At 40.2% G+C, this 16,052-nt stretch overlaps 2 protein-coding genes and 1 long non-coding RNA gene across 3 annotated transcripts; 1 reads left to right on the forward strand and 2 right to left on the reverse strand.

Moving 5' to 3' along the window:
• Window positions 1-213: 213 nt before the first annotated feature.
• ddx39ab (DEAD (Asp-Glu-Ala-Asp) box polypeptide 39Ab) lies at window positions 214-4,290 on the reverse strand. Its single transcript, XM_020937301.2, has 10 exons — window positions 4,137-4,290; window positions 3,098-3,314; window positions 2,888-3,015; window positions 2,363-2,639; window positions 2,157-2,275; window positions 1,720-1,851; window positions 1,479-1,588; window positions 1,254-1,398; window positions 724-871; window positions 214-422 (listed from the first exon to the last, which is right to left on the reverse strand). The coding sequence occupies exons 2-10, from the start codon at window positions 3,303-3,305 to the stop codon at window positions 406-408; spliced, it is 1,284 nt and encodes a 427-aa protein (XP_020792960.1). The 5' UTR covers window positions 3,306-3,314; window positions 4,137-4,290; the 3' UTR covers window positions 214-405.
• Window positions 4,265-15,976, forward strand: LOC129408603 (uncharacterized). The gene is made up of 5 exons (XR_008632034.1): window positions 4,265-4,384; window positions 7,189-8,321; window positions 10,486-10,684; window positions 11,844-11,952; window positions 15,551-15,976. It is a non-coding gene; the product is annotated as an uncharacterized LOC129408603 (long non-coding RNA).
• On the reverse strand, window positions 7,171-12,042 carry si:ch211-106h11.1 (volume-regulated anion channel subunit LRRC8D). Its single transcript, XM_020937231.2, has 5 exons — window positions 11,722-12,042; window positions 10,118-10,693; window positions 9,280-9,530; window positions 8,459-8,839; window positions 7,171-8,269 (listed from the first exon to the last, which is right to left on the reverse strand). The coding sequence occupies exons 1-5, from the start codon at window positions 12,040-12,042 to the stop codon at window positions 7,171-7,173; spliced, it is 2,628 nt and encodes an 875-aa protein (XP_020792890.1).
• Window positions 15,977-16,052: the final 76 nt, after the last annotated feature.

Genomic DNA, 16,052 nt, shown 5'->3' on the forward strand with positions numbered 1-16,052 from the left:
AATGTACCAAAACATTCATTGAACAGAAGAGCTGCCGAAAGTCATAATTGCTAACATGTTACTGTTTAACTACTTGATTACCAAATTTATTCAGTGATGGGGAAACTTAATAGAAAAACTAGGTTCAATTTGCTTAGACAAGTCCTTTCCCTGACATCCTGCCAACTACAAAGGGCATAAACAATAGTCTTACAAGAGACCACAATAGTAACATGGCGTTTTATAAAAAGGTTTAATTTCACTGAGCAAAACAAAACAGTAAAAGACAAATTAAAAGCGACCACACCTTGTCGCCAAAAATTGACAATAAAAGTGTTTGGTGAGCAAGGGATCAGGCAGAGCTTTCAACTGAAGTACAGCCACTTCAAATACACAATACACCGATGGGGAAGAGGGGCTGGTCACTCATCTGGACTGTTCGACTAGAAAGACACAGACAAACAGGGGTTAGGCATTTGAAATATCAAAGATATGTGCAACAGCTGAACAAACAGACTTAGCACCATTAGGATAATTGTGCACAGGCACTTTGAGGAGTGTGCCAACTGTTGTCCTTTGTTGCCAATATGCACATTACGTTTGCCCAGTATGTGATGGGCACTCATAAGCTGAGCAAATACCCAGGCTTTACTAAACATGATCAGATGCAACAAGGCCGACTTGTCTGTAGTGCAAAGAACTGTGCGCCTGCTCATCCATAAAGAAGTTATTCTGGACACTCACTGTAGGAGGAGATATCGATCTCGTCTGGCAGCTCGGCCACGTTCACCTCAAAGCGGTCTTGGACGTCATTCAGGGTCTTGGCGTCCGTTTCATCTGACACAAAGGTTATGGCCAGACCTTTGGTCCCAAACCTACCAGCACGGGCCACCTGTCAAAAGAATCCATGTGTGAGAAATGCATTCACCATATTTGCCTTCACATGAGTTTAGAAATGCTCTGAATTAAAAACAAGACCCTGGTTTATTCGTAAGTAAAAAGACCTTATTTGTTATTTAAATTAGCAGATTAATCTTGAACCACTGTCATTATGTGCCCTGCCACAATGGGCTAAACTGACCTACATGTAGTTAAAAAGGTAGAAGAAACACAGACAAAGGGAAAGCATGCCAATTTCACTCAACTCCTGTACAGTTTGAGAATTGAACCCTGGGCCTTCTTGCTGTGAGACGAATTGACCATAATAAAATCTCTGGCACTGAAGAAACTTTTACTAATGGCATGTGTCTATTGCACTGCTGCTTCATGCTTACCCTGTGCAGATAGGTGTCGGAGTCTTCTGGCATGTCATAATTGAACACAATGTTGACCCGCTCAATATCCATTCCTCGTCCAAACAGGTTTGTGGCCACCAAGATCCGCCTCTGGAAATCTTTAAACTGTTGGTAGCGGGACAGTCTGCAGAAGGGAACATAAAGTGCATTAAGAACATGTGTGCACTCCTATGTGGCATATGTAATCTTTGTAGATGTCCTTACCTCTCCTCCTGAGCCATCCCTCGGTGAATGGCAATTGCAGGGAAGTTCTGTTCCACCAGCAGCTGTGACAGGGCAATGCAGCGCTGCACTGACTTGACAAAGATCACCACCTACAGAACAAACAGTCACTAAATTGAGACCACTATCCAGGTATCTAGAAATTCATTGTGTACAATTGTTGCATCCTCTAAATACATAAACACAGGAAAACTTGAAGTTTCCATTATATAATGGTCATTACCTGGTTGAACTCAAGAACATCGAGGAGGTCAAAGAGTTTGCGGTTTTTCTCACTGTCCTTTAGTTTGCAGTAGTATTGTTGCAGGCCGTGGAGGGTCAGCTTTGTCTCATCATCCACAAACACTTCCATGGGCTAAGAATGTCCAAATAAGCAATAATTACAAAACTTAAAAATTTTAATGTTAAGACATTAAATTCTTTAGAAAAACTGACATGTTGCCACTTGAGTGTTTCACCTTTGACAGTTTACACTTACATGGAATTTTCTTTATATTAATTTTGTTACAACATTTCATCGTAAGTGTTTTTACATATAGATTACATGTATCTGGTAATGCATTTAGTATTGGCATCCATACATGCATCCATAAATTATTTGATTTGCACAACAGTGCAAAGTACTGTGCCCAGAGCATCCACCGCCCGCTGGTTACTTACATCCTGCATGAACTTGCGACAGACTGGCCTGATCTCTTTGCTGAGTGTGGCACTGAACATCATAACTTGCTTCTCGTGAGGGGTGAGCCTGAAGATGTCCTGGACATCTCGCCTCATGTCTGAGAAAAATGAAAAAAAAAAAAATTTAACACAAACCCAGATTTTGTTCTTTAAAAAAAAAATCACAATGAATCATGTCCACTTACCAAGCTGCTCCAACATCTTATCACACTCATCCAGGACAAAGTGTTTGACGTTCTTCAGACTGAGGGCCTTGCTGCGAATCAGAGCCAGGATTCTGCCAGGCGTCCCCACCACAATGTGGGGGCAGTTCTTCTTGAGGACCTCCTCATCGTTCTTGATGGCCAGGCCTCCAAAGAACACAGCTGCCTTCACTGTGGGCATGTATTTGGAGAAGCGCTCGTACTCTTTACCGATTTGGAAGGCCAGCTCTCGTATATGGCACATGACCAAAACGGAGACCTATATGAAAAAGATAAATACACAAGAAAAAAGTATTCAGAAATCATTCTACAGCAGTGCCATTTAAGAAAATTATGTGCATACAACCCTGCACTATGCCACCAATAAAAAACAGAAATTTGCTTTCAGATGTGTTGGCTAACAACTGCACTAAAGGTGAGTGGAATTTTTACACTTTTGCAAATGATGTACTTTAAAAAAAAATTATACTGCATAAAAAACCCAACTCTAGAAAGCAGAGCACTAACCTGGCCATCAACGGGTTCGATCTGTTGAAGTGTAGCCAGAACAAACACAGCGGTCTTTCCCATGCCAGACTTGGCCTGGCAGAGAATGTCCATACCCAGAATGGCTTGGGGAATGCACTCATGCTGGACTGTAGAAAAAAAAAAACATAAATACATACACAACTGAGATAATATAAATAAAAACCAAAATAAAGACAGACTGGAGCTTACCCTCAGATGGATGCTCAAAACCACAGTCGATAATGGCCCGGAGCAGCTCAGGTTTGAGTAGGAAGTCCCTGAAGCCGGAGCTGTGGATGGACACGTACGAGCCCTTGACCTCCTTCTTTCCGGCAGGAGTAGCGCTCTCGGGGGCTCCCTGTGGCTCTTCATCTTCCTCATAATCCAACAGCTCATTGTCAACATCGTTCTCGGCCATTGTGTTTGTCTGGACCGTGGGAGAAACAGGAGATGTAAATTCTTGGGTCTGCGCCGCCTTTATTTCAATGACACCTTCCTGTGTTTTCTCACAAGTTGGAGCTAAATAATACCACCAAATGCTAATGTTCTTTTAACCAGATCTGCATTGTTCAGTAGAGAACATTAACATATTCAAAAAAGGGAAAAAAAAAAAAAAAAAACACACCACGATCACATTTTGGCCCGACAGAAACAACCCTCCCTACGCACTTCTCATTCATCACGATTACGCACCTTTAGCATCTTTGGGTTTACGAGCTAACAATGACATAGCCTTAAGCATTTAGCTGATGTAACAAACGACCTGCCTGTACATTATATTACTACTATAAAACAATTTATAGCAACAAAAACTGGAACCTGTATGCCTCAATGTAATACGAATAGTGCGCTCACCATAAAGCCCTTATACTAGACTGAAGAGCCATTGTTGCATAACCTCTGCTAACTTGATAGCCAAGCTATTTTATACGCAAAATGTACGAAACGTAGAAACGTACCACCAAAGTGCATACGAGGAATGAACATATACTACTGAGAACTAAAAACGGATGCTTTTAGAAAAGTGCATAAAATACATGTTGTATCGCTTAATGAAAATACAACAAAAGACCGGTGCGTTGTCTGAGCTAACTAATGCTAAGCGCCATTTGTGCTAAACCGTGAAACAATGAAGAAGTTGTAGTTGATTTTACTGATCTGGAATGAAATCAGTAACCATGAAATCGCCTTATCAAACTAAGTAAATAGTTATATTAAAGAGCTAAAACGCTTATAAATCTATTCTTACCTTTTCGGTGTGAGCTACGGCCAAGCAACAGATCAAAACCGCATGTGCAGGCCTCAGATGGTTTATACGAGCAACCGGAAGTCCCACCTTTCACTGAATACTAAATTGTGATTGGTCATCACACACGTCTAACTTCAAAGATGGCACATGATTGGATAAGGGAATACCGCAGTCGACAGTGCACAAAAGAAGCGGGATGCGGAATCACATCGCTACTGGACCGGACTACATCGATAGGAGCCCTCGAGGTACATTGGTTGTTGGTTTTGTTTTTTTGATGACAAAAAAGTGAGTTTTATATATTACCTAAGTGCACTACAAAACAACACCCCTGAAGTTGTTGTAATAATAATCGAGAGGGGGAAAAAAGAAAATAAATAGCATGTTGTGACGGCGACAACAGGCTGTTCGTAAGATTTACCACTAGGTGGAGAAGTGTCCAACTATTACAGTAAGAAGGGAGATAAACTGAACTAGATGAGAATAATTGAGACTGAGATAATAATAACTGAGTTAATAATGAATAACTGACTACTTATGAATAATTAATAATTAATAAATGAGAATAATTCTAAGAAATAATTTCAGAAAAAGTCCTGAGGGCAAATTTGGGGGAAAGTCGGTAAACATGCTATTTCCCATAGTTTGAGACTACTGATTCCAAATATTTTGTTTACCAAGATGGATTTTGAGTTTTAAGACAGCTAATTAACATAATACCATGGACAGCAGGCTAATCAAATTAACGTTCGCTTCATTTGAATGGATTTCATAAGAAGTCCAGAAAACAAATACCAACATACTGTATGTATATTAGATAAATATGATAAGTAAGATCACCACATGACTCCTAATTGGCATAATGAAATAAAAACAAGGCTATATTGCAGCTTTTTAAAGCTAGTGTCCTTCATTTCCTTCATTTGATGAGCAGAAATGAAATGGAATTTCTGATTCAGACTTTTACCAGATTCTTGGTGATTGCTCATTTTTTCCCCTGTAAGTCATTTATCACTGTTTGCTATCAACAGCTTTCATTCTTTATTGAAAATAGAGCTACTGTTATTTACTGAAATTTTGTGATATAATACATGTTACTGAGATGCTCTCTAGGTATTCATACTGTGGTGGTGGAGAAAAATTGAAGAGAGTACTTGTTTGAGACGCTGCATGTCTGGTCCTTCCTATGAAGACTGTATCATTTGTCAGAAATCTAGAAAAAATACTATTTATAGAGGAACAACACAAGGCCTGAATCACTTAAGGCGTCTGCAGAGGAAAGACAGAAATTTCAAGATGCTGCCAATCCAGACCAGATCCACAGGATTTTGACATTAAGGTGAAGCAAACTGGCATAAGAACTGTTTTACAACTTTTACAGATAAGGGTAAAATAAAACTATTAAATAAACCATCACATTCAACCATAACCATACCTCAGACTAGCTCACGGATACGAAGCAGGGCATCATCAAATGACTGGAAGCTCTGCTTATCTTGCCAACAAAGTAAACAATCCAAGAAAGAAACACTGCGCTCTGTTATGACCTTTAAAGTCAATCAACAAATAATTGAGATTGCAAAGTGTGATTATAGTCTTTCTGTACATGTGGCAGGGGTAAGTGATTTGATAGTTGCTGAGGGCAACTACCATTCATTACATGACATTTGTAAGAAGAGCATCACAGTCAAGAGAGGAGCAAATTATGAGAAAGGGAGAATACTGATGTGGTTGATTAATGACTTAAGGAATTCTGCAATAAATGGACATGTTTTGGAAGTGAAAGAGGTTTATTTACTACTGCTCACGTGCTGCTGAAGAATGTGTTCAAAATCCCACATTAATTTCTCAGGCATATATCTGAGTTCAAGGAAAACATTGAGGCTCATGTCACTGACTTTTATGAATTTGTAAAACTACTGGCAAATAGTGCTTCTGCCAACTGGATATGACTATTATGCACCATTTTAACACTCAAATATGACCAGTGCTATTTTAAAAAAAAGGATAAACAATTCCCATATTAATATGCATATTAATATGCAAATTACAAGTAAATTAAAACTCCAAATCCAACTTGGTTAACAAAATATTCAGAATTAGTACCCTCAAATTATGTAAAAAAAAAAAAAAAAAAAAAAGGTTTACAAAATTTCCCACAGATTTGCCCTCAGGATTTCTCTTCTGTGAAAATAACCCTGGTCTAATATGGGGCATATGGTCTCATCTCTCAACTCTCATCTCATCTGTAGCTAAAAATTGTAAATTATTCAGTGTATAGGCTACATCAAAATACCATATTGGCTCATAAAATGAGCAGAGTGTATCTCTACCCGGAGATTAATTATTGTTTGGGACACTGTGTAAAAAACATCACATAGAGTTTAGTAGTTTTGTTACGTTTGAAGTCAGTCTATGGTTGAAATAGTCGAGGGATTGGTTATGCATCTTTGTCACTGGATGTCGCTAAAACCACCCAAGAAGGTGATTTCTTGATGGCAGGTCCAGACTCATCTATATTTTCTTTTAGGTTACAGAAGGATCTTCGTAAAGTATTACAGAAGTGTGTATTCTTGAGCCCATGTAAACAGATTTCATGTTCCAAATTGTTATGTATCATCCTGCCACATTGACACTGTTAAAAATGTAGACTAAACAATGCAGAGTAAAAATGTAGGCCTATATGCCTGCACAACTTTCAGCATTTTGATTCATCACAGCAGTGTGTGAATAACACCCAATGACTTTGTTCAACTAAATTACAATATCAGTCATTTTCAGAATATGCGAAGTGATGATAGCACAAATTTTCTCTAATGGAGAGAGTTCTAGGCCTGATAGGCCTATGATTACTTCAATTGAAATATCACCTTTTGAATTTAATCATGTACCTACCTTACCAAAATGTGTATCACACTTAATTTATCCAACTTCATATTTAAAAAATCTCCCATCCGAATTAAACACTACAGGGCTATATCATGATGTGAAGATGTCTCTTCACATCATGATATATAGATGTCTAAGTAATAGATTAAATCTGTGATTCCAGAGCGGAGTGGAAGCACCACTGTGTTGGAGAAAAATATGGAAAAGTATCAGACTCCGGCCGAGAGCTGGACTGGGATTGACTGAGCAGGTCTCTGACAAGAGGAGGTAAAGATAAGAAGAGCCAGTCCTCCACTAACAACCCCCCTCCATAGAGGCCAGAGCAATGGACCAATTCACAGGGCAGCTCCTCCAGACTGTTACTACGCAGGTCCAACTTATGCACCTCAGTCAAGGCACCCACACCCCGAGGTAAGGTGCGCAGGTAGTTGTGAGATGCATTCAGTATGCGCAGCTTTAGACAACCACTGAACAGTTCACTGGGAAGACTCTCCAACCTGTTCCCACTTACATCCAATTCTGTAAGTGATTGCAGTGCCCTCACCTCACCAGGCAACTGCTGCAAAAGGTTACCAGACAAGAGTAGCTTCTGCAGACCACGCAGAGTGAAAAGGGCAAGGGGGACACTGTGGAGCTGATTGTTTGCCAGGTCTAACAACTTCAGCTTTTGGAGTACACTGATGCAAGGTGGTAGTGCTACAATCTGGTTGTATGCAAGTCTGAGGTTTGAAAGATGGTGTAGTTGTAACAATCCACTAAGTTCCTCCAGAGTTCTCAGCCTGTTGTGTTGCAGATCAAGAGAGTGCAGGTTAATGAGTGCTGTGAGCGCAGAAGGGAGACGTTCCAACTGACAGTCCTGGAGAAGCAGCTCTGTGAGACCAACCAAGCGCTTCAGTCCACTTTGAGCCAACAACCGTGTGCCTTCATTGTGGATCTCCAACCTCACCAGTGTGCTTGCCACCTCACACAGCTCTCCTGGAATACGCTGTAACATGCTCCGAATCACTAGTACACGCAAGTGTCTGAATTGACGTAAGCTTCCCAGGGCCCAGCTGCGGGCCACTCCTCCCTCATTGTGCAGACGACCATTCAGGTGGAGCTGCTGTAGGCCCCTAAGGCAGTGCACCCACCCAGGCAACTGTGACGGGTGGGCGAAGGTGAGGTGGAGAACCTCCAGACGATCCTGTAGCACGTTCAGAGCACCAGGGGCTATAGCAGCGGAGCAGTGGTACAGATGCAGCTCTCTGCGGACAACAGAGGATATCTTCTGTAACTTCACCTTACCACAGTGGCCAGGTGAGTTCATACTATGCATACTCTACCTAAACTACTAGTGATATTTCACATTGCCAAAAATATACCTAAAATTCAATAAACGATGTCAGGATACTAATATTTGGTGATTTCAGTGATAGACTTGCTTCTAGGCTTACCTGAGGGAGGACATGTTTGACAGCTGTGCAGTAAACCGAACGTCAGTGATGAGCTCTAGTCTGAGCACATGAAGATGGCTGAGTGTGTACAGAGCTGAGGGAATCCTGGGCAGGGCCACTAGAGTCAGTTTGGAGCTGCCTTCTGTGTCTACTGTGACCAGGGCCCTCAGCCGCTCCTCCCCCCAGCGGTGCTCCAGGCAGTCCTCTTCCCCCAGAGGGCGCTCACTCAGAGGGGACAGAAACACAGAAAGTCTCTGCACCAGCAGGGGGTCATACTGATCCAGCATGTGCAGAAGGAAGGCCAGGTCATTTCTCAGGTCTGGGAATTCTCTCAGAGAAATCACGTCCTTTACTGAGGGAAAGGAGAATTGACGCAGAGCACTGGGAACACACAGAATACATTACAATGATCAGGCATCTGCAACATGTTGACAAGGTTCCACTTTTCCCAGATCAAATATACTAAGATATACTAAATACATCTGTGCTAATTGAAGCATATAATATTATTTTGATACTAACATATATTGCATAGGAATTAGCACAGTGAAGAAGTAACCAAATTAAATTTGTCAAAAAGGTGTTTCTGGTCACCTGCTCACCTGCACATTGTAGCCATGGGCTACAATATCTTTAGTTAGCCTTAGCCCAGTATAGGTCTGGCAAAACAGTGTGAACCAATACACAATTATAGTGTGACTGGAGAAGATTGTTAAATAAATAAGAAAACATTGTGAAAGTTCAGTTTTCAGTAATTAGACAGTTCCATTATTATACATTCAACTTAGATTAATGAAGCACAAAACTCTTGTGTTCTATACCTATGTAAGATCCAACTCAGTGTGTAGAGATTGAGGAGGCCATAAACTCCCAGCAGACTTATATAGGCCAGCAGCAGTTTCCGCAGCAGAGAGGAGAGAACATGGATGCACTGGAAAGAGGAGTATCCCACCAGAGCCTGCTCCTCTGCCTCACAGTTAAGACTGAAGGAGAAGGAGCTCAGCAGAGGGATTGTGTAACCCCCAATGAGCACAACCAACAACAGCTTGAACACAGTCTGAGCCAGGTACACCTAAAGCAAACAGGTTTAATGACAGGTGTTTCTTATCTATATTTTGAGAGCTACAATCAGTTTATAGTTTACGCACTTAATATCCACATAGATTTTTGTTTTGCTTGCATTTCTTTTAATTGTTATTTTAAGGAAAATTGTATTGGAAATATATTTCTTGCTTACATACAAAGCAAAAAAATAGGGCAATACTCTCTATTAATGTAATATATCTAATATTATAGGGCGTACCATGTAACTTTTCAGCCACTCGCTGGGCACCGTGCTTTGCTTTGCCTGGAATGTTTCACAGTGTGGGCATAAAACAAATGTATCTACGTAGAAACAAGCAGGTGATGTCATAACAGACTACATCTGTGGAGAGGCAACCAACCCCCTCACAGTAAGAATGCACACCCTCAGTATATTCGGTATAGTATTTTTTTTAACACCTGTAATTGATTGATGCAAGTTAGACAGATGCAATGCCATACTGTGAAACATTTCAGGCAAAGCAATAACATCTCCATGGAGAAAGGCAGGTGATGGAGCCCCCACCAGAGTTACATAGTTCACCTTTAACCCTCGAAGAACTCCTAAAATCCTACCTTATATATTACTGTAGAGTTTTCACTGTGTGATCGGAATTTGCGGACCTTCTCAAACAGTGCCCTGGCCTGTTCCCCATCATTCTTATCCAGCCTGACATCATGCTGGGGATCATGATTTTCCACGACTGTTGCTTTGAAGGGGTGTGTTTGGGCGCTCACTAAGTCAGAGGTTTTTTCGAAGGTGCAGGACTGAGAAGAGGGACATGGTGATGGAGGAGTGGTGGTAGAAATGCTCTCTGCTCTTTTTAACAATGGACTGTCACTACCTGAGTCCATGCTGACATGTCTGATAAAGTTCATTGATAGGAAATATGATGAGGCTTGTGACAGAGTTCTCTGATTGGTCATGTTTGTCTCTTGGACAGTGTCTTGCTGTGCGGCGTGGGACAGGGCCTGGGATGTCCAAGGCGACTCACAGCACTTGCTCAGGATGGTGAGGAAGTGCTCTATGCGGGCTGAAGTGTGTGGGAAGTGCAGCCAAAAGGAGCCAGAGGCCACTAGGACCAGGGACTGCATCAAGGCCATGTAGGGGAAGAAACGTGAGCAGAAAGGCAGAGCGTCATGGTAACACACCTAGAGACAAAGCACATTAGACACAAGATAATGTACCATTTTATAGGCTATAAGATGAATACCTGTTCTACTTTCTTTTATTATTGAAAGCCCTACTGTGTAACTTTTAGTCAAAAAATTAAGTAAAATCATGTTTTTTGTTTTAATTTTGGATATTTTTAGTGCTCTGAAAAAAAAAAAAAAAGAAATCATGAGTGCGGACTTGCATCTCCGCAAAACTGACTCTTATTTGACCTGGGGGAGGGAGGGCCCCATCCTGCTCCATGGAAAATGTTTTTTCTTTGGCTATATTGTGCACTATGGAAATGATTTAAAGGTCTTATGATACACAAAATTGATTCATATGAGTTTTTAGTTGGAATGTTGTTACCTCAGCAAAAACATACCTGGAGTTTTATTTTGTTTCATTTACATATTTCAGTAACCTTTTATTATCACTTTGTCTACATCTCTAAAGCTCAAATGGCTCTGTTCCACCTTGTGATGTCATGGAGCAGTAGTTTTCAAGTTAACAGCTACCTTTTATTTTTAATTCTGGAACTGAAATTATTCAAATGATTCTAGTGAAGGTCTGTGGAGCACTTCCTGTATTACCGCATGACATCACAAGGTGAAACAGCAGTGTTTTTTGTTTGAGAGAAGAACTCAACCTAAATGTGCAGGATTTGTGTATTAAACGTGTGAATGAAACAAAACACCACTCCAGCTACGTATTTGATGAGGAAATAACATTATAACATAGATCAGAAAACTGTATAATATGGGCCCTCTAATGAAGAAAATTTTCACGACTGGCTCCAAGACTACACGTTTTTCATGGTAGCCTATGGGCAGCCAGGGCTTTAGGAAGAAACCACTCTGAAACTAAGACAACATAGAAACCTAAAAAAGGCCCCACCAAGTCCTGGATTTGACCTATGTACTTCTTACAGTTGTGTTTTCCTCTATGCTGTTATGTTGCCCATGTAATGTTTCTATGGTCTGTAATGAGGGAACTACTGTAGTTTATTATTTTAGGATGGTTGTACCTGGCTGATGTACACATATTGCTGATAGACTAGATGAGTTCTTCGACCCTGTGGCGGGGAACTGATGGTTGGATTTGCGGTGGTACTTGGCTGAGATGTAATCTGCTCCATGTTGTCACTAGGGCTACTAGACTGACCGGTGTGTGGATCCAGAGGAATGCACAACAGTTTGTCCCGGGAAAGCTGCTCGGTACAGGCCAGGACGGAGGCTAGGAGCATCAGGACCCCCAGGTAATCCATGAAGACCTCCCACCAGGGCTTCAGTAACTTGCACTGGTTCTGGTGCTGGTTCAGAGGTGCCAGCTCAGACAGGGAAAACATTGTCGACTGGATATAGAAAAACAATTGTGAGACCAAATAAGTTGCCTATGTTACAATTATTCATTCATTAAACCATTTAGGAACATTTACCTACCACTGTTGATGTCCTTGGTAGAAGTATGAGCCCCTTTTATGTCTAGAGGTTGAGTATAGCAAACATGATTCCAGCACGGTCCGGTTTTGCTGTGAAAAACTCACCAAACTCACAGCGACTTTGTGCTCTGAGCTGCCACAAAGCTCTCAGTGGTTGCCATGACAGCAAACTATGTGAGAGTGAAAATCCTAAATCACCCTTTGAGGCCTGCTTTAGAGTGCTGCACCATTTAACTCATTCACAGCTCACTTCACTGTCAAAATAATGTCACCCTGGCTATACCTAATATTAAATTCAGAATTGTATTGTTATTGTGTACTGTTATAAGGGAGAAATAGTAGGCAATAATGCATGGCTGTCAAATAGCAGATACTGTGCCTTATTGTGACATTATTAAAAATGTTTTGTTTGTTTTGTTCATGTTATAACAGTGACTTGTATAGGGATAGGAATGATCCTTTCCAGTAATATTGCATTGGATGAAACTTCATCAAGGAATGAAGAGTCATAAAAATGCTTTTTTTGTTGTTTTGTTTGTTAAGTGGGTCAGTCATAACAAAAGATAAACAAACACATTTCAACATACATTTCAAAGTACATTTACAAGGAAGCATCTTTTTGTAATTTTCAAGTTGTTTATTGGTATACTAGGGTTCAGCACATCAACAGTAAATCCCACTGGTTTGGTGTCTGTCCCAGCTGTAAACTGGTTCAGCTTGGTGGTTCATTGTCAGTTTAACTTTTTGCTCCAGATTCTTTTTTCGTAGATGCACCTGTTCTCTCTGTAAGATTTCCATGGACTCCTGCATGGATAATGTATTAAGTTTAGATTAAATGTCAAGTCAAAATCTTGAGAAGAAGCCAGACCTGCAACACAAACCTTCTTTATAAAGACCCTTTAAAAATGTGTAAACAAAAACTTGCTAAATTCTGTAATGGAGGCCACTGGAGGCAAAAGTGAAGTGGAAAATAATGCGGTTACAATGGGGAAACTAGGATTAGTCACATAATATAACAAAACAGGAAAATACATAGGAAATTTGGAAAATGAAAACCACTTTCACATGATACATGTGAGTGTTTAAAACATTTACAAGAGATCATGATAAATACTAAGCATTTTTGATAAATGAAAAATTCATATTTTTAAGTTTTGCTGGATAAATATTTACAGAAATAATCATCTTAACAGATAAGCAAATTTATTTTGTGTTGTAGCATTTAGATCTGCTCATCAGTTAATCATTGAAAATATATGAGCTCTGCTTCACTTTGCCTCCACTTGTCTCCAATCCGGACTTTTGAACATTCTGATGACAAAGGATTTTAAAGAGTTTATTGGGTGCAGGTTAGAAACAGTATGCCTGCCTTCTAACTGTACTGTAAAATCAAATTAAATATTTGTAGTGTGATAAATTAAATATAAATTAAGTAAGTGTAACATATTCAGTTTATGTGAACTGAAACACATGACACTTCTGAAGATGGCTCACAGCTTTATTGACTATATGACATAATGGAAAGGGCTTCAAGCTTTGTTCCTGGGGAGTGGCTGTGTTTTGGTGTTATATGTCCTATATAGCTATGGTCGAAGAGTTCTGCTTGCGGCTTCACACCTCTACAGCACCAACACACAAACTGATCGAGTGAATGATGAAGCAATGAAGGGTGGAACAGTGTGGTATGACAAAATTCACACATTTACTTTTTCTATCAGTACAGCCCTCAGCACATTTATGAGAAGATGCACAAACACATTATGTCGCTGTGTCACCATGAGAACTTGAAGAACTGCTCAAATTCACACATCTCCAAAAATAACATGTTATAATTAGGAATGTGGACTTAACCCCATCAACCTCATCCCAACTTTGAACGGTTTAAGAATACATTCGGCTGTTACATAGACTGTAAGCAATTTCAAAGTAAAGTAGAAAGTTAACAAACATATTATTTGTGTGTGTGCTATGATTTGTAGGATGATTTATAAAAACTGAAAATTATATTGATGACATTATATACTTAAATGTTTACACCAGCATATATTGAAGTTCCTTATGGCAAAACACATATTAAAGGCTATATACTGTGTCCCCCAAGTTAATAGTAACAGCAAGCATAGTAAGACACATTAAAATTATCCATTGTAACTAGATATGTATCAAGTAGTGGGCCCTGTATTTGTATATATTTAGACCAGTATTTTATTGTGAGGTTTGGCAATCCCCAGATCCTTATTTCAACGATGCTTCTATGAATACGAATTAGTAATCCCCTAAATCAAATGATCATGAATTCACCAAAACTTACGTTGACCTCCCAGTGCAACGATTGCGTGACTGGGTTTGTCATTTTGAGGCGTTCTCACACCCGCTCACCTCTGTGTAACCCTGCCATGTCACTTCACTACTGCAGTCAGAGCGGTGTTGGTGAATATCAGGTGACATCATCAATATTACCTCTTCTGAGGATGCCCCCAGCAGCTGCAAAAATGTCAAGTGGCAAATAACACTGCTTTGGAATTCGTCACCAATGATCATGAATCTGTGATGCCCTCAATTCTGATTGTGTGGAACATAAAAAAAAACCCTCAGATGAGAGTTTCCTGTTCAGAAGGTAGTTTATAAAAAGCTGGCTCATGCACAGGGCACTCGGCCTATTGTAGATTTTAGTGAACAACATTAACAATATCACTAATGGTTCAAGTTCTGCTCTGGCCTCTGTGCTGGCGATGGTGCGAGAAAGTTACCGAGCTGTGAGCAGATGAGTGTTGGAGGGGTGGGGGTGATGTGGTGAAGGGCTGAAAGACAAGCTTCTGACCGTGAGAAAGTGGCACAGCTCAGAGCTGTCAGAGCTGAAACCTCTGCTGTTAGCCACAGTGTTCTACCACTAGCATGTTTACAGCACAGCCGCTAATAGTAGCACCAGTGAAAATGATTTGCCTTTCGGCCTTCAGTCAGTTCTAATCATCATGTAGTATGTGTGGTAACAGAGATAGAGGCTAGCAAATAAAAAGTAGAAAGTAGGCAAGTAAAAAGAGAAAATATAATTCAAATTAAAAGTTGATGGTTTAATACAGTATATCCTAGTAATTGGTGTACACTGATGTACATTGAATACCAATATTTTAGCATGATAGTTCTTACTGCACTCTTTTAGAAACATTATTTAACACATCTCTGCCTAATGTTGAACAGCTGTAATAATAGTTTTCTTCATCACATTTCTAAAGCCTAAATTATGATATTGTATCAAAGAGTTATTACAGGTGCCAATCCTTATGTAAATGTCTTGTGTTGTCTCAGGTTTCCTGGAAGCAGGATTTGTAAATGTACTTAAATCTACAACAAAGCAACAAGCAAAAGTTTAGAGCTCATCTCTTCACCAAGGTTTTTGTGACTTTCATGTTCCTAGAAAGGCGGCGCAGTACCACCCTGATGGGAACGACGAACCCCCAGCCCCAAACCCACTGAAGCCAGCACCAGCTCCCCTCTCGCCTGCACTTTGCTCCCCTGTCTCTGCTCCCCTCTCTGTGCTGCAGCCCCTGCCGGGAGAGAGCGACAAGCCCCCCACCACATCAACCACACAGCTGCCAACTGCCTGCACCCAGAGAACACAGCCAGCTCACAGTCTTCAAACCAGACACACAGAATGAAGCCATTCAAAGGTTTATGTTAAGTATTCTTAACAGTGTGATTTCAATCTGTCAGATCAGGAAAAAGAGCAAAAAATATCTACTGATGTAAAAAAAAATAATAATAATTGTGTCTTTTTTAATGTGACTGTAATATTACTAAGTTGATGCATTCTATATTTGTCAAAAATAATTAATAAAATATAAGTTCTAAAGCATGGTTTTATATGTCAAGTCAGTTTATACTTAAACAGGTATTTTTGTTTTCTCAAAGACTTATTA

This window comes from Boleophthalmus pectinirostris, unplaced genomic scaffold (assembly GCF_026225935.1).
Source record: "Boleophthalmus pectinirostris isolate CB_2022bp ecotype Guang Dong unplaced genomic scaffold, ASM2622593v1 HiC_scaffold_17, whole genome shotgun sequence".
NCBI classification, from domain to species: Eukaryota; Metazoa; Chordata; class Actinopteri; order Gobiiformes; family Gobiidae; genus Boleophthalmus; species Boleophthalmus pectinirostris.